This window comes from Drosophila albomicans, chromosome 3 (genome assembly GCF_009650485.2).
Source record: "Drosophila albomicans strain 15112-1751.03 chromosome 3, ASM965048v2, whole genome shotgun sequence".
In the NCBI taxonomy this organism is placed as follows: Eukaryota; Metazoa; Arthropoda; class Insecta; order Diptera; family Drosophilidae; genus Drosophila; species Drosophila albomicans.
This window is the reverse complement of record NC_047629.2, coordinates 34833229-34853825: the sequence shown is the minus strand read 5'-3', so window position 1 is coordinate 34853825 and position 20597 is coordinate 34833229. Positions and strand designations below refer to the sequence as shown.

At 40.7% G+C, this 20597-nt stretch overlaps 3 protein-coding genes across 4 annotated transcripts; 1 reads left to right on the top strand and 2 right to left on the bottom strand.

Annotated features, from left to right (window-relative positions):
* Positions 1–1396: 1396 nt before the first annotated feature.
* On the bottom strand, positions 1397–1912 carry LOC117569110 (mitochondrial import inner membrane translocase subunit Tim13). Its single transcript, XM_034250128.2, has one exon. The coding sequence runs from the start codon at positions 1766–1768 to the stop codon at positions 1490–1492; it is 279 nt and encodes a 92-aa protein (XP_034106019.1). The 5' UTR covers positions 1769–1912; the 3' UTR covers positions 1397–1489.
* Positions 1913–2059: 147 nt separating this feature from the next.
* On the bottom strand, positions 2060–20516 carry LOC117572603 (phosphatidylinositol 4-phosphate 3-kinase C2 domain-containing subunit beta). 2 transcript variants are annotated; one of them, XM_034255539.2, is made up of 16 exons: positions 20162–20516; positions 17176–18269; positions 17061–17113; positions 13683–14432; positions 13533–13621; positions 12482–13124; positions 11846–12416; positions 11143–11782; positions 10836–11081; positions 10342–10778; positions 9887–10279; positions 9619–9819; positions 3857–4053; positions 3706–3797; positions 3498–3647; positions 2060–3433 (listed from the first exon to the last, which is right to left on the bottom strand). In XM_034255539.2, exons 2-16 carry the CDS (start codon positions 18237–18239, stop codon positions 3254–3256), a joined length of 5706 nt encoding a protein of 1901 aa, XP_034111430.1. In that variant the 5' UTR covers positions 18240–18269; positions 20162–20516; the 3' UTR covers positions 2060–3253. The 2 variants fall into 2 exon arrangements, with proteins under 2 accessions (XP_034111430.1, XP_034111429.1); XM_034255538.2 differs by lacking the exon at positions 20162–20516 and adding an exon at positions 18682–18871.
* Positions 5155–9413, top strand: LOC117572604 (uncharacterized). Its single transcript, XM_034255540.2, has 4 exons — positions 5155–5431; positions 5512–5708; positions 6600–6687; positions 7099–9413. The coding sequence occupies exons 1-4, from the start codon at positions 5404–5406 to the stop codon at positions 9225–9227; spliced, it is 2442 nt and encodes an 813-aa protein (XP_034111431.1). The 5' UTR covers positions 5155–5403; the 3' UTR covers positions 9228–9413.
* Positions 20517–20597: the final 81 nt, after the last annotated feature.

Genomic DNA, 20597 nt, shown 5'->3' with positions numbered 1-20597 from the left:
CCGAGGGCCCTACTTATCGTAAGTATTCTTGCAATCGTCAGCGCACTTGTTGTTGTCCCTATCGTTATAATTTTTGTTGTTGTAACAGTTGATACTATTTTTAGTGTTGGAAGCGAGCTTTTTTTCTGGAAAGCACTGGGCTGCACCATGTATAGACCTTTTGGTTCGGGTTCTTATCGTAACTTGTGTGGCTTCGAATGTACCTGGTTGAGGAAAACGAATTCTGTGTTGGATTTTGTCGCCTCTGGTATTCGAGCCAATAAGTTCGGCCACCAATTCGCATTTTATCTTTTGCATTTTTATTATTATTTTTGATTTTTCTTTTTATTTTTATTTTTTTTTTTTGGTTCTTTTTATTTTTTTTACTGCAAATTTTTTGGCAAATCAACGGGTCACCTGCACCTATTAAAGAACAATGGGAATCATGTAGTGGGTACGCCTGATAGCACCCCGCACACTTGATAGCAAACTTTAGACTGTATTTGGAGTGTCATTATCAAAAAATCAAATTTAATGCTTACGATCGCCTATTACCATGTCTTACGAAATTATCTAGGAATTTTATGCCAACTAATCCAATAAAATTTTCATTGTAAATATGCAAATTCATAAACAAACGTAATTTGTCTTTGCCTGAGTGTTAACATGTATTAAACTTTTATAATATTTGTTTTGTTTTATGAATGATAGATGGTTGATGAATGTTGATTTATTAGATCTGCTAAAGTAATAATTGACAGCTGAAAGATCGATGTAGATGTGTTCAAAATAATAATTCAAAGTATATATTTAATATATTATAATCTGGATATTATTTTCAGCAATTTATAAAGCTTGTGAATTGTAAACTGTCTAGAGAATAGATTTAAAACTCAATTACATCATTTATTATTTTATAGGGCAATATTAAATGACATGTATTATAATTCGTTTACCTCGTTCTTATATAATATGAGATACAATGATGTTATTCAACAATGTAAATTTTCTTTTAAAAATATCTTCCCAATTTCAAAATTTGAAAATTCTTGTTCGGAAAGTTTTTAAAAAGATGATGCTATACAATGGACTATAATTTGCATATGACAATAGATGGTGCAATGGATTAGAGTGGTCTCGAAACTACACAACGCTGTAATGTGCGTTTGGTTCATCCGTTAGCTAACGAGACCATTCCAAACACGATAACGATCGCAGAATTTTGCACATATCAAGCTGACAGCTACTAGCCTCAGACAGATCCATTACAAAACTAGTGGGGGGTCAGCAGGGTGTAGTTGGCTAAGGGGTCGCTGCTGTTGCGCCGTGGTAATCAATGCTTATCTATCGACGTTCTGATAAGGTACGATTGACTTGGGGAAGTGTCATGTCCGGTAACAGATTAAAGACAAATTAATTGTACATTGAACAAGTGCCTAAAGCACAAAACAAAACTAAAATCTGTTTCTTCTTTATTTTAATGGAATTTATATATGGGTATGCCCTTCGATTAATTTAATTCACTTTCCGTGCTCATCTGTTTCACCTGTTCGCGTTGCAGGCGATTCCCGTAGGTGCGCGAGACGAGATTCCAGGTGTCCAGAAAGCGATCCATGCACTGCGTTATGCAACGCTGTTCGGAATTATCCAAAGCCTTGCCCGGCTTATTGATGCACTTCTTGAAACACTTATCGGTCATCTTGGATAACATCTCCTGGGCATTGGCCAACGCGATTTGCTGCTTCACTTGAACAATCAGTTCACCCTTCTCCAAATTAGCGTGGGCCATTTTCCCTAATTGTTAATGTACTTGCAATTTTCGAAATCAATGTAAATTTCCCGAGATTTGTGCGCACAGATACTTTTTTTATTTATGAATAAAAGCAACTGTCAGTCTTGACACATTTCTGTTATTTCACATATTGATTTCAAATGAAATGTTATTAATTTCGTATTTTGACTTTATTATGCATGAAAATATAGAAATTTTCTTTTCCAATACACTTATGAAGCGAGTAACCAACATTTTCCTGCCCAATACCCTTCGATTAAAAGCACGCAATAAATTTTAAGACACTTGATAAATTACATTTATTTATGTTAGCATACATACAATTCGTTAGGATCAAGTCCTTTCATTACACATTTTTTTGGAAATGTCTATAAAGTTAGCTAAACTTTAACATGTATAGTAATATTATTGCATAATAATTAGTTTGTAATTAGCGTTACACATTGATTTAAAAGATCTTCTGCTCAGATTAATTAGAAAAATATACTATAAAAAGATTGCAGTTTTTTAATAATAATTTATTTATAACATTTCGTTAAGTATTTGTTGTTTTGTTTTTAGTTGATGATTTTGCTGAGAGTACGACAAAAAGTCAGATTGTGTATAAAAATAAAAACTCTAGTTTTATTTTTTAACAGCATTAGGCGTGACCCAGTGAATACACTATAGATCAGATAATCAGTATTATATAGTACTTAATATTCTTTGGAACGCATTTGTTTACGAATCGTTCGATCATATTGCCGGACTGAAATTGCTTTGGCAGTAAGCGACGCCTGGATTTTGGCTCCTTAGCAAATTGAACGTGTGCGTTTTAATTTTTGTATATAAAGGTCCAAAAGTTATGTTGCTGATATTTGACAATTTCCCGATCCAAATTGAATTGTTATCAATATTTGGTGTATATACGAAAATCCGACTTTTTAATACTGTAATAAACTCGCACCAGGCCCAGGTCAATGAACTAGTATTCGGATGAATGTTTAACTACAACTAGGTTCATACATACATATACTATATTGTATTTGTATATTAGAAATGTGCACTTTTCGGCATCCTAGGGACTGACCTGAATAATCATTTATGCTTGTGTATAAAGAGATATACATAAGTATCTACTTATGTTTGATCAGCAAATATCACTTATATTTGGTTGACTTATGTACATTCTACAAATTTTTCAGCTGATCTTTTAGATGTATATATTTTTTTAAATTTTTTTTGTGCAATAGTTAAACACCTTTGGGCATGTGTGTAGGTAGTTAAGAGTCTGTGTATATTATGTACAAGTGATAGGTACAATTCTATCGGATGTCAGCTAAATTAACATAAGAATAAGTATTTTAAATAGTATACGATATATGGAATGTACAATCACTTTGAGTATGTAAGTATTATTGCGTTGAAAAGACAGGCACAGTATGTGTATATGTATGTGTTTTAGCCAGATTGTCAGTTATAAGGGGAGGTTGCAACATTCATTCAATTCCTAGGTACTGAACCCAAGCGATGCCAATCGCACAGCTCCTGACGCAAATCATGTTTGGAGAGATCTATTTCAAAGCCGCCTAACAGCTCATTCTCCTGCAGCGTATCGTGTGACCAGACCGTCACCTGCAGCCGACGCTGTTGGACCACATCCAGCGGCATACGGTACTCCAACTGCAAATATACATATAATATTCTTAGCCAACAATCGGTTAACATTATAGGCTACTTTGCTTACCGTCTCCATGAAGCTGGGCACACATGTTTTGCGAACAACTTTGGTTTTGCGTTTGGTGGCTTTGCTGGGATCCGGTTTCAAGTAGCACTTGACATAAGTATTTGGCTCCTGACCGCCCTGCAGCATAGGCAGTCCTTTGGCGTGGTGTATCTGAAAGTTCGCGCGTTAGTTTCGCTTTTCAAATGCAACTACTAATTGCTTCACTCACCATCACAGTTAGCACGCCGCGTTGATATTGCAGCGATAGTCGAATCTGTCCAATTTCATTGGGATTCTCTCGCGAGGGCTGGCGTTTGACTTCTGCAAATAGTAAGACAATTTATTAATCAAAAATATTACATATTTCTTCAATTATTTACCTTTGATTTTGGGCATTTCCAGTTTAGCCTCCTGCTGATCGCGCAGTAAAGGATGAAAGAATGTGTAAACCAGATCCGAATGAGCTATTTCCTCGGCTGCATCGAAAAGCGACTTTAAGAAACGCTGAATCAATGGTAAACGCTTTTCTGCTACAGACTTAATATTGGAACGCCCCACATGAACGCCAGCTGGAAGACTATAATAAATGTACATACAAGAAATCGTTAGTAATTATATATTTGGATATTTGGATTAAGTTGCAGTAGAGGGAAAATGTGAAAAATTAATACTATTATGTTATCCTTACAATCAAATAATTTGAATCCATTAAAAGACATTAATAAAATAGATAAACTTGATTTTCTATTCATACTTGTTATCTTAGAATTCTTTATTAATTAAATTCTTCACCCTCTTGATATCATATCAATTTTTGGAGGTAACAAAATGTATAAAAATGCCAAGGCTTGACATATTTATAAAAATGACAATAGACTTATATTGGTTGGTATTACTATCCATGAGTTTAAAATAATATATACATTTATATTTTATTAAAATTAATTATTATTTTAATATTTAAAATCGTAATACTTGGAAGCCGGACTACTAAGAATTGAAAATCCAATTATCATAATATAAATAATTATCACAAATATCACAATCTAAGATTAAAAAACCAGTTTTAAGAATTTAAGTGAGAATAACAGTCAATATTTGTTGGAAATCAGAGAAAGCTTAAGAGGTCTGATATTTAAGATAACAGAGAGAAAAGAATTTCATAAATTCAAAAAAGAAACTATGATGAATATTCTAAGAGTCGTTTATAAACTGAAACTGAGCTTAATAAGAACTAAGTTTCAAGCGCAATTAAAAGTGAAATCAGAGTACAATTAAGCAATAAAATGACGAGCGGTGATTGCTTAAATTGGGGAACTCGCTGTTTAGGGAAATGAATGTTGAGTGGTAAGAAAACTTGGCCAAAACAGCAGACAACAGATAAATGATATATGAGCATAGAGCGAGTGCTTATCAGTTGACCGCGAAGTGGGAATGACTCTGTCTAAAACAGGTAACATAGCTAATGGCTGATAAATCAGCAAAAAAAAAAAAAAAATATATATATGTACAGCAACAACACAAAACTGGCTGAAGGCCGCGCAAAGACAAAGAGCGGCGCTGTGGGTGAAAGAAGAGCGAAACAGCCAGAATCGAGAGTCGAGCATTGGGGAGCAGCAGCGTCGTGATATCGCTCCGATAAGCGTCGCTGTCGCTGCCATCGCTGTAGCCGCTCGCTCGCTCCAATCAGTTAACGAGCGAGCTGCAAAGCGGACGGCAGAAAACAAAAAAACGCTGAGAACGCGGGAGCTGCGTTGCCGAGAGTCGCGGCATTGGCGTTCGATTAACGACGACGTGGAGAAGTCAACTGAAGACCAACCAGAAAACACATACATACACACACATCAAAGCGAAAAACGACAGAAAATAAAACTCCATTAAAATCAGGTGTACAACTGCAAAATGCTGGCCAAAAATATTTAAAGTCATGGCTCAGCTAACGTATGTGGGCCAAGGTAAATGCACTATTCATCTATCTGCAATTCAAAATTCACAAATTTACCCAATTTGCGAATTTCAACAACTCCTGTTGCAGGTCACTTGGCGGCCTTTGGTCCGCTGCTCGCTTCCGCCATGCTGCTCGTGAGTCTCGTCTTCGCTCTGCTCGGCATCAAGTTCTGGGGATTCCGACGGCGTCTAACATTCGATCGCACCCCTACAACACAACAGCAGCAGTCGCAGTCAACGTCGCAGTCACAGCAGCCGCCACGTTATGCAGCCTACGAATCGCAGGTGCGTAGCATTAACAGCAACAAGAATAAACAAAAACAACAGCAAGTTCACAAAAAAAAACTTGCTGCATGCGCCATTTATAAAGGTTAATAAGGTATCATGATACGTTCGATACCTTATGTGAACAACAAAAACAACAACAAATCAGCAATAGCTACAATACGACTCATTTATGATAAGACAAACAGCAGGTGTTTGTGTGAGTGTTTGTGTATGTGCTCATGTGTGGGTGAGTGCTTTGCTAGTGCTGGCAAAACAAACACGCGATGACAGCATGAAGCTCGTGCAAATCGATGAAAAGCTTGACAGGCTGATTTAAGTTGACATATATATCGATCGTTGGTTCTAAGCGCAGCTTTGTCACTCAAATTGGAAAAGTGCAATTTAATGACTATACGATTTTCTATAGTAATAAATAATTCATTTTGTGAACAATATAGTAAAATCCACCAATGCTATAACTGGACTGGATTGATATAAAAATATTATATCTTAAATTTACGACAGTTACTTTACTTTAGTCCTCCAATTGTGAGTTTTAAGCAATATAAAACGTGCTCTCACAAGTCCATCTCTAACGTATCACAGCTTTCAGTATGCATGTGTATGTCAATGGTCATGTGTTCGTGTGTAACGCTTTTACAGTTAAGCGTATGACGCATGCGATAGTTATTGTTGCGTTTACTGTTGTTGCTATTGCCATTGTTGTTGTTGTCGTTGTTGTTTTGTTGCTGCTAACTGAACAGCTGAGAGGCCACAGCTGTTTTAGTCGTTGCAGCGAATAATGGGAATTGACGCAAATCGAATTGCGGGGGACGTAGAACGCGCCTAAAGGAATGCCCATTAAGAAACAAGTTTCGAAAAACCAAAACTAACCGAATAAATTTGCAGGTTAACGGCACCGACAACGCTGTACATGGAGTGTTTCGACAGCGTAATACGGAGGAATTCGAAAGTACCAGACCCACAAACTCTGCAGGTAAAGCGCGCCAACGATCATTTCGTTTATACGATATTTTTATGTGATATTACCTGAATGTGAATGGAATTGCAAGTTGGTGGCCTGATTAGTCTTGGAACAATATATGCGGGAGCTTTACGAGCTTTGCGAGGTAGAAACAATTTTTAAAAAGAAACAAAGATCATATATGTACATAGGAAAGGCCATCTTATGGGGAAATTTATAGATAGGAATATAAGAAAATATCTTTAATTGAATTTATTCAGCAGGTTCATTGCAATATCATAACTGACAATTATCTGGATCTTGAACGATTTTAAGTATTAATCTATAGTCTATTTTTATTATTTGCAAGGACAATTTATTTACCGATTTCTTTGAGTTAAAATATGTATATACATACATATTAATTATTCTCGTTATTTCCAGGTAGTAAATACCTAACAGGAAGTGTACCAAATCTTTCGCTAGCTTCCCTTGCGCCTCGGGAGCGCAAGGAGGTGCCTACAATACCGGAATTGGCTGGCTCAGTTCCGTATCGCACTGGATCAGAGCCACAGGCAGCACGTCGAAGACGACGTGACGTTTACAGTGCCAACTATGAATACTATAACTCGCCACCTACTCGAGAACCACCAACACCGCCAGTTGCTCTAGCTCAACAAGCAGCAAATGAACCTGTCGCCCAGCAATTGGACATTCCCAACTTTGATCATTTCGCTGAGAAGTATGAGCTAATCAGCGCCAAGCCAGCTGGCGACGGATTACAGCCAAGACAATCCCAACTCACACACAAGGAGAATGGACGTTATGTCAAATATGAGCAGGTGGATGATGTACCGGAATTGCTGACACCCGATGATGATCAGACAGGAGCACCCATTTCAGTGGCTGCTATGGTACATAACGTGCCCAACACGCCACAGCCGACAATGCAGCAAGAACCACTATTAGGAGCAGTGGTGGAACGTGTATTGGAACAAGAACCAAAAACAGAGCCTATATTGACACTGGAAACAGTAGCTGAACCTAAATTAGAGCTGGAACAAAGAGCAGAGCCTAGGATAAGAAAAGTGAAGCCTCAACCTGAGCTAGAAGTGGAATTTCAGTTAGACAAGGATACACAGCTTCAACTGGGAGAAGTAACCGAGCCTAAACTAACAATCGAGCTTCTGGAACCCGAAAAGGAAGCAAATTTCATCCAGAAACAAGAGCCAAAGCTTACATTGAAAGTTAAGTCACCGTTGGAAGCTACGCAACCATCTATTTTAGAGCCACAAGTAGAGCTCTCAACTAACCGCAACAGTCGAATAATTGATGGCCAGTTACTTCCCCTGGAGCATACCGATTCCGCATTTGTTGTGGAGATTATTGCGGGCACACCCGATGCCATTGAGCAATCGAGGCCGGTGCTTGCCCCGAAATTATTCGATGACCTAGAGCTGGTGTCGCATCACCAGGATGCTGATTTTGAGCTGAAGCGTTCCTCCTATGAAATGAACGAAGCGGATATTTTAGACATGCAACCGGACTTTTCTGGCATGCAGATGGAGCCAGCGCCCAGTAGTCCGCCTGGGTTTGGCAAGGGTATCGAAGAAGATTGGGAAAATTTTGAGGATTTAGATCCCGTGACGGATATTCCAGAGCCCAACTGGTCGGTACATCCAGCTATCCTGGAGTCCCCATTGTCAGAACAGCGAGATACCCATTTGGAGCTGGCAAATGAGGTTCAGCAGGAAACGCTCTTCCAAGAACTAGAACTAATGGAGCCAGCAGTTGAAGTACCGCCAATGGAGCCGCCACCATACGAAGCACGACTGCCGCCTCCGCCCGTGCTGCCCGACTATGAGTCCCTGATGCAACAAGAGAAGTTAAAAACACCACGGAATTTGCCGAAATACGCAGATGTCGTTAGTCAAAACAGGCCCAATGGCACGAAGTATGTGAGCAGCATAGAAGATCTGTTTGGAGAACTGAATGGCGATGCACCCACAAGTAGTTCCAGCCAGGTGCGCAATTTCGAGGAGCTGTGCGAGGAACTGGAGATCGCCCCCTCGCCAGTGCCAGCTCGACGAGCACCACAGGCAGCTCCACGCGTCTCCAAGCCAGCAACACTTAGTGCTCGAGGAGATGCGGCGCCGCTTACATGTTACGAACCGGAGGAATTGCCCAACTCCAGTTCGAGCGAGGAGGAAACAGTGGAGCCGGTGCCACAGCCTGCCAAGCGGCAACGCCATGTACGCTTCGATGTGGAGAACCTGCAATACTATCAGTCTGCCGAGGTACCTAGCTCCAATGAGTCTGAAGTGGATTATGAATCCGCCGAAGACATTGAATCTGAGACAGAGTTTGCCCCACGAACGATGCAGCGCCTGATTACACTGCCAGCTGATCTAGAGGCGGATGTGCCCAGACTGTTTGGAACCCAGGTCTCGCAGGAGGAAAGCGACGACGATGGAGCGTTTGGACGTGCCATTCGCCAGCATCGCACCATGACAGAGGCACTGCGTCCAGTTGTTCAACTGGAACGTAACAGTGACAGAGGCACAGAGGCTTAGGAGGGAGATTTCAATAGCAACAATTAAAATGCTGCTCTTCATTTCCTTAGCAATGACAGTATTTTATCTGTACATAATTCTATAAATATATTCCAATATATATCTATAGATATATACCCATATAAAGTAGTAGATTGCCATATAACATGTTGACTATGTTTAAATAAAGTTGTAAATATAAAACAATTTAGCAAACGAGGGAAATATCGTACAAGCGAAAAGTTACATCTTTGGAGAAGATAACGAAATCAAATTTAAAATTTTAAGGCCAAGAGCAGTTGTATAGACTATGCAGTTTTCAACAGCGAAATCTTATCAATCGATGTTGGTAAAATTGTAATTAATACCCCCTTCCCAACTAGTTATATGTATAAATCTGAATTTCACTTACCTATGCAGTTTGACCAGAGGAAAGTGTATGCACAACTTCTGATGGAACTCAGTGAACTCGCGATACGAACGAAACAGATGCGTGGGATCTCGTTGTCCATGACGCGTTACTTGCAATATGTACATATAATACTTTTCCATACTGTAATGTTTCTGGAAACGCACAACTTTGACGATCTTCAGCCGACCGTCCTGTTGCATACTGTAAATGCAATACAATTTATTTAGACAGCTTTTCACTAGGAATACTGGATTCATTCAAAACTCACGTGTATTTGCGAGGCACAAAGGAGAGCAGTTCACCGGTGCCCTCGTCGTTGTTGAAGCGCATCTGAGCGAGATTGTGTAAAAAGAAATTGAACTGAGTGAACCAGCTCTTCAGCGAGGATTGTATCATCTTGGCAAATGTGGCCGCCGCTTCAGGATTCGATTGTGAGGGCAAGAGAGCACGACGTACATAGGTAACAGCATTCGAATTTACACCCGGCATACCCGCCGTGGCCATGTGGGCCAACGTGTGCAGCAGCAGATCCGCGTTCTTGCGCACAATGTTGAATGCACGACAGCAGAGGTCGACAAAGTAGTGAAAGTCCGTCGATGGTTTATCACCGCCATTGATCACATAAGCCATGTCCGATGTCAGCACAAACGGTGTGCGATCTCTGTTAAAAAAAATAGGTTGTTAATAATGTACAGAAAGATGTCAGAAGTTTTACAAACTTACCTTTTAAAGTTGCCGAACATCTGCGCATCGCCGAGGAATTTACCAAAATCAATATGGAATAAGTGTCCCGAAGTCTTCAACATAATGTTGTCGTTGTGTCGATCACAGATGCCCAGCACATAGGTAGCAACGCTGTAGCCAGCGCAGGAAAGTGTGAAATTACGCACAGCACTTTGATATTCCAAAGGACTTGGATTCTGTTTGCCCAGCCACTCGGCAATGGGACGATCCTTGAACGAGCCCGTCAATCCGCACTCCACTTGAATCTTACGAAGGGTTTCCGCCTCGGAGACTAGCTCAATCATGCCACTCTTGTAGCCGGTGGGCACACAGTTAAAGGTGACCATCTTGAGGTCCAGACGCTCTGCCAACCACATTTTGTTCATGATGCGTATGAGCTGAATGGTTAGCATGTCCTGCTGCAGATCATCGCCGCACTGCAAAGTGAAAAAGTTGTATATACAAGTAGCAATTGATTGAATAGTTAAACAAACCTTAAAAATCGCGGGGAGCGGTTCAGCATCGGGTCCCACGAAAGTGATCTTCAGTGGCAACGTGTTGGAGTTGAAGTAGCTACAGTTGCGCACATTAACGCCAGTCACCTCCAGCTCTGGACCGAGCGGCAGGCAAGTGGGCTTCTCTAGCAGATCCTGATGTACCTGATCCATGCCCGCAACGAGACTCTTCTGACGCATTGATTCTTTGGCTTCCTTAACTGATTCTGCGATTTTTGCCAGGTTCTGAAAGAGAGATAAAGGCAATTAGCAAAGGAAAATATGATGATTGGTTTAGATTGCACACCTGACACATGCGATGCTGATACATAAAGCGCTGGAGCATCTTCTCGCCACAAATGGCCATTAGAGCACGCAGCATCATCTTGTTGCGGCGATAGTAACGAGCCTGTGTGATCTGCGACTCATCGTACTCCTGATCCACAAGCGCAGCGCCAATAGAGTTGAGCGGATCATCGGGTAGACTGTGCACCAGCAGCCAGTACATGTGATGTGCAAAGCGTGGCGACTCCAGGCACTTGGCCAGTAGGAAACGCGCCAAAGCGGAGGCCTCATAAGTATCATGCTTCAGCGACTGCACGAGTTGGGGCAGAAAGTCGACTAACTGATCGTTAGGCATGCGCGAGATCCATTCCACGGCTTTCTCACGCACCTTGGCATCCGGATAACGTGGTAGCAACAACTCCAGTGCCTGAAGCGGCGACAGAGGCGCCCAGGAATGCAACAGCGAATGCAGATCAATGAGATTTGCATAATCCCAGCTGTGCGCCGCATGCAGAACTTTGGGCAGCGCATTGGGATAGTTTTGCAGATACAAACGCTTTTCCCAGAACACTTCCCGGCGCTCCGAAGCACCCGTGTAGCCCAGCTCGGCTGTGTCCAGCAACTCTTCCTGCAAATTGGCGTCCAACGAAGCAAAATCATAGCTAGAAATGTAAATACGCAAAAGGTGAGCAACGTAATCTCGTAAAAGCCACGCAACTACTTACTGTGGCGCTGGCTTGGGCGCCTCCTGATGCTCAGGGAACTCAATACGTCCACCGTAGGGCGGAACTTCAATGCTCAGCACAGGGCAGAAATCCGGATGCGGATGACAGCCACGCGCTGGCGCCGGTCCCAGCATTTTGTCCGTGGTCGGTGGCCAAACAGACAGCAAATAAGGGCCACAGATCATGGTGCGTTTGAAGTCAAACAGCTGAATGGAACACCAACCCAGCTCGGTGGTCACTTGACGCCTCTCTCCATTTGGATCGGCATTCGGTTCATTCTCGCTCGCCGCCTGCTTGCCATACAGCACAAATGTAATACGCGCCTCCCGTGGCAGCGTGCAAATGGGATGCTGCTCGAAGGTGAGCCAAGCACTAAAGTTGAGGCGTGGAAACAGGCCACCGGTGGTATCACTAGAGCAGTTGAGCACATGCGGCTTAGACAACAGACGCGTGCCGTAAACAAGCTGCACGCACAGCGAGTAATCCTCATACTTCCAGTTTGGTGGTGGCCTGTGCAGGCAATTGATGCTCACCACAATGGGTTTAGAAACGCACGAAATGGGTATGGGAGCTGTAAGTTTAAAAATCACACATTAGCAAGGCATCGAAATGAATATAAATATTAATCACACTTACTCGTTGAGTAGTCCGGCGTCTTCACAGAGAAGGCAACCCGAAAAACATTGGCATAGAGTTCCACCAGCTCTTGGACTGCATCGCGCAGTCGATTGCACTTGAGTTTGATCTGTTCGAGCAGCGAGCGTGGCCGTAGCGTCACCTGCGCATATTCACCATAGTCACTAATGATCTCTGGATTGTTGGCGCCCGCCAGACCGTACTTGGTCTGTGCCTCCTCGCAGATGCGCTTCAGTTCGCCAATGCAGCGCGCAATCTCCAGCGTATCTATGGAACCCAATAAAGCGCAAATGGCTTTAACAGCCTGCACTACACCCGAACAGCTGACCACGCTACTTCTGCCAGCTGGCGTGCCATCCACTGCAGACTCCAGCTTGTCTATCTCCATTTCGAGTGTCTCGATGAGTATCATCATGTTGTCGTATGTGACAATGGGCACCACCTCATTGGGAAGCACATGCTCCGGCAACAAATCCGCATCGTGTTCATCATCCTGCGCTGTGCGTGCAATTGCTTGCATGTTGGCCGCACTGCTCACGCATAGTCCCAAGTGTACATCCTTTTCCAGCTGAAAGCTATTGTGCACACACTCCAGCTGGCTCAGCTTCGATGTGGGCGCCAGCCATTCCAGCAAGCCAATGGGCTGAAAGACAGATATATTAATAAAGTAAGAAAATTGCTAAGAAATCGAAAATTTGTTTATTGCAATATTATTTTATATGGTTCGTGAAAGGTTCTTTCTAAAGCTTCTCAGATGCCTTACCAAAAAACTAACACGTCTACAGTAGGTATCCAAATTTTAAAACAAATATATGCGCAGGATATATAAGAGGGATTAAGAACTATTTTACGATTCTGCCACTATTTGCCTCTTATAATTTTATATTTTGTGGACTTTCTTTAATTGCCTTAATTTCGAAATCTAAACAATATGTAATGATTTATGGAGTAGAAGATGCATATTCATTATAGATGCATTTCCTATACGTAGTAAGCTACTCTCAAAGTAGTAGACACATCAATCTAACTAATTAAACCTCTCAATACGCACCTTGACTGCAAAGTCGGTGACAGTGCCCTTCACTTGTCCCTCCAGTGAGGCCAAAGCCTGAGCCACAACCTGCGCCACCACAGAATCAACTGCAAGCAAGCATAAAGCATTAGTTTAACAACACTAAAGACATTAATGAGGTTTACTTACTGTCACAGGTGAAGGTCACTGGCGTGCCGTAGCCCTTGAACTGTTCACCAGCCAAAGAATTGGCCAATGCATGCGTTTGCAGCGTATTGACAGCAGGATGCACAATCACCTTGATGCTGGTGTCCATCATGTAATGATAATTGAACTCGGCTGCAATCACATGACCCACATTAGTGTCTTCATCCGCATGGGGATAGCTTCCACGCAGCTCTCGCACCATGTTGTAGAACTCCAGCAACTCGGCATCATCTGTGCGCTGCTCACTGATCAGCTCGTAGAGACGTGTGCAGGTTTTCCGGCGATCCAGCACCACATGGGCTGGTATGCTGTTGGTGTAGCTGTCCGTGAAGGGCGATTGTTGTGTTTGCTGTGGCCGCGATGAGGATGTGGAGGCCATGCTAACGCTTAACTCGTACAGCTGCTGATTGCGTGGCGGCAGCGGAGGAGGCGGCGACACCGAGCCTGAATTGGAGGCAACCATTGATGCTGATTCAATCGCTGTTGCTGATACTCCTGTTACTAAGGGCGTCGGAGATGGCGTGTGGGAATGCGTGGGCTGATTGAGGTAGTCGGTACGCCAGCCAATGGAACTGACACTGACGCTGCCACTGTTGGCGGCATTCTTGTCCCACCTGTTGACGGCCTCGTACATGGGATCCGAATACTGTGTGCCATTGTCGCCGCTGTACAGAAAGTCAAACGGATCGTACTCGGCGTAGTACGAGGTGCAATCGGAGGCGCCGTCGTTGCCTGCAAGTAGCGATTGCATTGAGTTAGTATTATCAATGAAACACTGAATCAAATCAAACAACGATTCACATCGCTGGCAATTCTGCAAATGCCACACAACTGATCACATTGAGCAGTCTGAGGGGATTCAAGCGTGTAGCCAAAAATAAAGACGTCACCCGCGAATTGGACTCTAAGCAAGAGAGAGACTGTGAGTGACGGAGCGTCAGCAGAGAACAAATCACAAATCTATGCTAACAAATCCAATTCTGTCGTGGAGACGTCTGCACCTCCCCCTGGCCCCGCCTCCTCTGTCTGTCCACCTAATAGCCAATTGTACACCCACGCAAGGCGACACCTACACAACATTAAATATATATATATAAATATACGTATATATAGCGCAAAGATTGTCTATGACCTTTCCCCAACATCTGCTCAGCAGCTGTCAACACTCATATATTTTTACTCTTTCAACTTATTCTGATATCTTATAGAGGAAATCATCTATTTGTTTATAGTAAAAAATATTTGATATATAAACATTTAATCTCCTTTGAATGATAAACAGAAGTAAATATTTACATTTACATAAGCATTATTTCTTAGTTTGCCAAAATCTATCATTATTATATCAATATATATCAGATTTGGATGCCTTCGCAAGTAAATTTCTATAAAATGATATTTTTTAATAATTACTGTTATATACAACATACAACATATATTCAAATTGTTATATATAGAATAATAAAAACAAAATGTCTCTCGATGCAGCAATGGAATTTGGAAGTGTTAAAAGCTAATCACCAACAACTATGAAATTCTAAGGAAAGCTAAAGCATAAAGCAAACATTAATGGGTATATATACATACATATGTTAATATTACTGTAGAGCAAAGATGATAAGATCAGTGATCGACGACGATCTGCGATCAATTGCAAATGATTTTTAGCACACAGAAAACGTGGATGAAGAATGTTTAATAAAACAACATAAAATTGGTATTGTTTATTCTCAGACATTTAATTTATTACATTGGTCTCAACGTTATACAAGATTTGTATTAAACATACGTATGTATATATATGTATATATTTTAAATATATTATGTATGTATATAAGTTTCGTTTATATGTATGCATGTTATTTATGGAGCTGCAAATCACAATCTGGTTCTTCGTAATACTCTCAAATTATATTAAACAGAAATAATACATATCCATTTGGAAAACCCAAATGAAAGTGGACAAACATGTCAAATTCGTGTTGAAAATTGTAACAAAAAATCATAATTAATAAAAGCAATTAGTTAAATTTTTGTTGTGATTGCAAATTTGTAAATTTACCCGCTTGCAGTCTGCATATGGAATACAAAATACAAAAGTATCTCTAGATATTTATTCTGCTGCAGTCGTGGAAGGCACGAATTTCAATATGTGATGTGTGTGTGTGTGTGTGTGTGTGATGCAAGTAGGTGGTTGCAAGTGGTGGTTCTATTAACATATGCATGACATGTATATTTTTCGCATATTTTTTTATTTGTTTCCACACCGAAAAACCCTGAGCCCATTTTTGCCGTTAGCTGGTGATGTATTTCTTTCTGTCACCTGACTTTTCTTATACATTATGTTTGTTGTTGTTGTCTTTTCATTGTAGTTGTGGTTGTGGGTGGTGTGTTAAGTGGTTGCAGTTTTGGTAGTAGTAGTGGTAGTAGTAGTACTTTAGTATGGATAGTAGTAGTAGAAGTATTCATTGAAAAATGTATTACTTTTGCGACACTGCAAGATAGAGAAACAGAGAGTAATAGTTTAACAGGTTTCCTTTTTCTTCGATTTGTTTGTAACTCAATCTCTATATACTAAATATAATAACAACAACAACAACAACACCAAAAACAGTTATAGCAGCAGCGGTAGCGTCAGACGTAAATACGATTGAATGACCGATGAGAACTTAACCGAAACCAAAACACCATAATTAGAAATAAAATTATAACAAAGACTGCACTCTAATTAAAATCCTAATAATAAAGCAAAAATTTGACTTCACTACCGGCGAAACAGATGAATTAAAAATATGTATTTCTCCTTTACTTTATTTGATAAAAAAAAATAAACAAAAACGATGGGTGAGGGAAATGAATTACTACAAAATTATTCAAATTTGGATTCACGCGACCTCAATCGGAACAAATTATATGCGGGACGATAACGACTTTATTTACAAAAATATTTAATTTTGCGTTATTAAATTTCACACACAAGTCAAATCAATCAATGAAAACAAATATTAAAAAGTTCTTATAAATTTTTTATGTATGTACAATTATGTACAATAATATGATTAATTTAAAGAAGAAAATTTTACTATATTACAACCTAAATTCCCTAAATAAATAAAAAATATATTTATAAATCACCATATAACATTTGATATTCGTCTAAATGATTTATAAATTTGAGCACTCGATAATTTTATTCTTCTGTTTATACCTAAACAATACATGGAATTTGCATAAAATGTCATCAATTCTATCCACAGCTCTACGTGACAAGCTCCCTAACCGCTTTGATATACGCTTTATAAATGGCAATTCGCTATATAAATATATAGTTACACAAATAGAGTATGACCCATAGCTTACCAGAATTCTCATTGAGCAATGGATCGAATGCCTCCAGCACACTGACACGGGAACTGCAAAGGAAAATGCAAAGTTAGATCAAGAATTCAGACATTTTAAAGTTATTAATGCATACTAATCGTCCTTGTTCAGATCGATCAAATCGTTGCCAGAGCGTTGTGGCATTAACGATGGTCCAACCGAAGGCACGCTGCCAATGGGTGGCGTGGCACGACGAGGATTGACATTGAAACCGGCAACACTTGGAGCTGGTGTTGCTATAGCGGAATGTGGAACGGAGTGATTCAGTGGGCTGCTGCTGATGCTGCTGCCACTGACAGTGGTTGCTCCTCCCAGTGGCGTGCTATGGGGACGGGAAAAGTCCACATGCGTGGAACTGCCGGCATTGCTGGGAGCGTAGCCAGCATAGCCACCGAAGCCATAGCCATGCGATGGATACTGTGGTGGCATATAGGCAGCCGAGCCGGGCACCACGGGCGCCGAGAATGTGGGAGTGTAGTACATGAAGCCTGCCGGCTGCACGGGTGCCACTGGCTGCAGTGCCAACTGATTAGGCATGCTGTAGAGCCGCTGCAGTTCCTCCTGGTTGAGTGGTCGTTGCTGTGGCTGCTGCGCTGCAGCCTGATAAGGCACCAGTTGCATGCCCATGGCACCAGGTACGGTGCCATAACTTGGTGCAGCGGCTGGCGGCGGATAATGGACGGGAATTGGTGTGCCAGATGCCACCGGACCCACGGGCACCAATGCCGACTGTGGATTGTGGGTCTGCATGCGTTGCAGATCCTCAATAAGTCGCTCAAACGTGCTGCCACCGCCGCTGTCCGCCGTTGGCTGCTTACTGGTCGGACTGGCAAAACAGATCAGATCGCTCTCTGCATTGCCGTTGCCATTACCGTTACCCGTCTGCGCAGGCGGCGTGCGTGAACGTTCCAAATTGCCCAACGTGGTGGGCACCTGATGCACCTCCGAGTGACGTCGTTGGACGACATTGTAGCTGCGTTGTTGCTGATGGTGCTGGTGTTGTTGCTGTTGCTGGGCATAATATTCGGCAGAGCTGGCGCCATACTTCTTGTGCCGCCTGTAATCATCGAGGGCCTGCTGTTCCAAGCTGAGCGCCGTTGCTTTGGCCAAATCCTCTTGGAATTGCCGATCGTAGTCGATTTGCGCCTGATTCGACATTATCCACTCAGCGTCTTTGTCCGCGATCAGCTGCAAAAGAGTAGTATATGTATAAGTATTTATTTCTCAAATTGTTGATTTCTGTCCGCTTTCAACTTGATTCGAACAATGTTCTTTGCCCATTTCTGTCGCCTCGCTTATCTGTGGGCCACGTTCGGCTCTAGGCGATAACAGAAAAAGCACGATAAAATAGATTACGCGTTGTAAACCAACTTCATATAGAACAAAACAAAAATATACAATTATTTTTTGGGGGATCGGAGTACCAGCCCAAGGCCAGATATGATTCAGCAACGCTCAATCACCAATAAATAAATATGAAGACTATCTACCAACTAAATATATTCTAAGCAATTTCGCGCATTCTTATCGACATGCTTGAGCAATCAATAGTGTTATTCATGCTATGAGAGTATTTTCAGGGTATTCCCAGTGATAATACCTGCTCCAAATCATAGCTTGACGATGTTCTATTGCGTATCTTTAAGATGTTTTTATAGAACTTGTGAATTTTAAAAATTAAAGATCTCTTTAATCTTTCCTTATTGTCCAAAAAAGTCATTATGAGTATGGTAGAGGTATTCCTAATACTTTCTACACTTGACAAAATATATGTTGTATGTATCACAATATTTATTAGAGTATTTTCCCAGTGACATCTTGTGCTTTTGACATTATAAAGTGATCTTAATTGAAGCGGCAATTTTACATTCATAAATTTATAACAAATTTCGTCAGCTTTTTTTTGTTGTACCTGTTCAATGACCCGCGTTTGTGCAGACACTGAGAGAAATGCGCAACTAGTAACAAAATAAACAAACACAGGGTTGTTTTTGAAAACTGATAAGACAATCAGCTGTTGTGGCAAACATCTGTTTGACATAGATATACGAAACAGACTTGTGATTAGCTAACGATAGTATCTCTAATATGATAAGTGATTAACTGCTAATATGTATGTTTCAAAATAGTTCAATATTAAAATAAATCCCAAAAGTTTGTTACTTAATCGAACTAACTAATGCCTACACACATTACTTTAAATTTAATCGAAACTTGTGAATGTATGCGTGTGCATACAATATATGCCCTGTTAATCCAAATAATTACCCCAAATGTGTATGGGTATGTTAAGTTTACATTTCATAGAAACGCCGCGATAAGGCAATTGTCGTTGTAGTTGTTGTTGCTGCGATTCTGTGTGTGGCGAATGAAAATAAACAAATGCGCGACTTTCTCACGTTCGCCTTAAGAGAAACAGCTGTTCAGCATGAATGCTTAACACACACACGTGCGCACAAACCCATACTCATTCAACCAGCGTAAGAACACAACACAGATGTGGGGCCGGTATATATACACACACACACATATATAAAGGCTACAAAAAAAATCTATGAAAGCAAAATGGGCAGCAATGCATATATGCAAAAACATTTTTACCGGCAATGGGAAAGTAGCTGTCAGGGTGGCTAAGGTTAAAGACAATCAATAAAGCGTATTTAAAAACTAACAAGCAATAAATAATACAAAAGAGAAACAGCAATTCGTCGAGTTGAAATTTGCATACGTAAAAATGTACATAAATATTTCTGCACAAAGGTGTGCACACACTCATACTCTTACATGAAACGTAGAGTTGTGTGTGTTTTGTGATTTCAAAAAAAGAACGAACAGCAAAAATGCGAATGATAAAAATGCTTGAAATTCTTTTATATAATGATAATGGAGCTTGTCGCTGAACAAGTGAACACATTCATACAAACATTCAAATAAGCATTTATGTGCACAATTGTAACTACATACATTCATTAATCGTAGGCAATTTACATATGTACGTACACACTCAGGCATATCTACATACATTTGTACGTACATATTTGTGTGCAGATGTGTTTAGTTTCACTTTTTGCAAAACTTACTTGCGCTGTTGTTGTTTCTTATAGTTGCTTAATACTCGGGCTTCGAATGGTGTTGCCTTAAAGTGCATATGCTATATATTTATTCCGTTTTCATTGAATTTCTGGTCTCTTCCGCGGCTTTGGAGCTTCCTCCACTTACACATACATGCACACATACAAACAGATATAACACGAAGACTTTTTGCTTTAACACGGAAACACGAACAAACAAAACAATACGATGCGGACTAAACACTTATTAACACGTAGGTGCAATACATTAAATTCTCTTCAATACATTTTATTTACAATTGTTTTTACTTAAATGCTTCTAAATTACTTCAGTCACCGCGCACAATACACGGACTAATAACAAACGACTAGGTGTGTGTGTGTATGTGTGACCATACTCATCATTTTAAAAAAATACATCTCAAAGTTGATGGGATATACCAAA

What these genes read in the sequence shown, in the direction of transcription:
- LOC117569110 (XM_034250128.2), bottom strand. Translation starts at nt 1,768, where the DNA reads ATGGCCCACGCTAATTTGGAGAAGGGTGAACTGATTGTTCAAGTGAAG.
- LOC117572604 (XM_034255540.2), top strand. Translation starts at nt 5,404, where the DNA reads ATGGCTCAGCTAACGTATGTGGGCCAAG. An exon ending in GCTAACGTATGTGGGCCAAG is followed by an intron (nt 5,432 to 5,511) that starts GTAAATGCACTA and finishes CTCCTGTTGCAG; the next exon opens with GTCACTTGGCGGCCTTTGGT. An exon ending in CAGACCCACAAACTCTGCAG is followed by an intron (nt 6,688 to 7,098) that starts GTAAAGCGCGCC and finishes CGTTATTTCCAG; the next exon opens with GTAGTAAATACCTAACAGGA.
- LOC117572603 (XM_034255538.2), bottom strand. Translation starts at nt 18,801, where the DNA reads ATGACTTTTTTGGACAATAAGGAAAGATTAAAGAGATCTTTAATTTTT. An exon ending in GATCTGAACAAGGACGATTA is followed by an intron (nt 17,114 to 17,175) that starts GTATGCATTAAT and finishes TTTCCTTTGCAG; the next exon opens with TTCCCGTGTCAGTGTGCTGG. An exon ending in TGCCCAGCTTCATGGAGACG is followed by an intron (nt 3,434 to 3,497) that starts GTAAGCAAAGTA and finishes GTATATTTGCAG; the next exon opens with TTGGAGTACCGTATGCCGCT.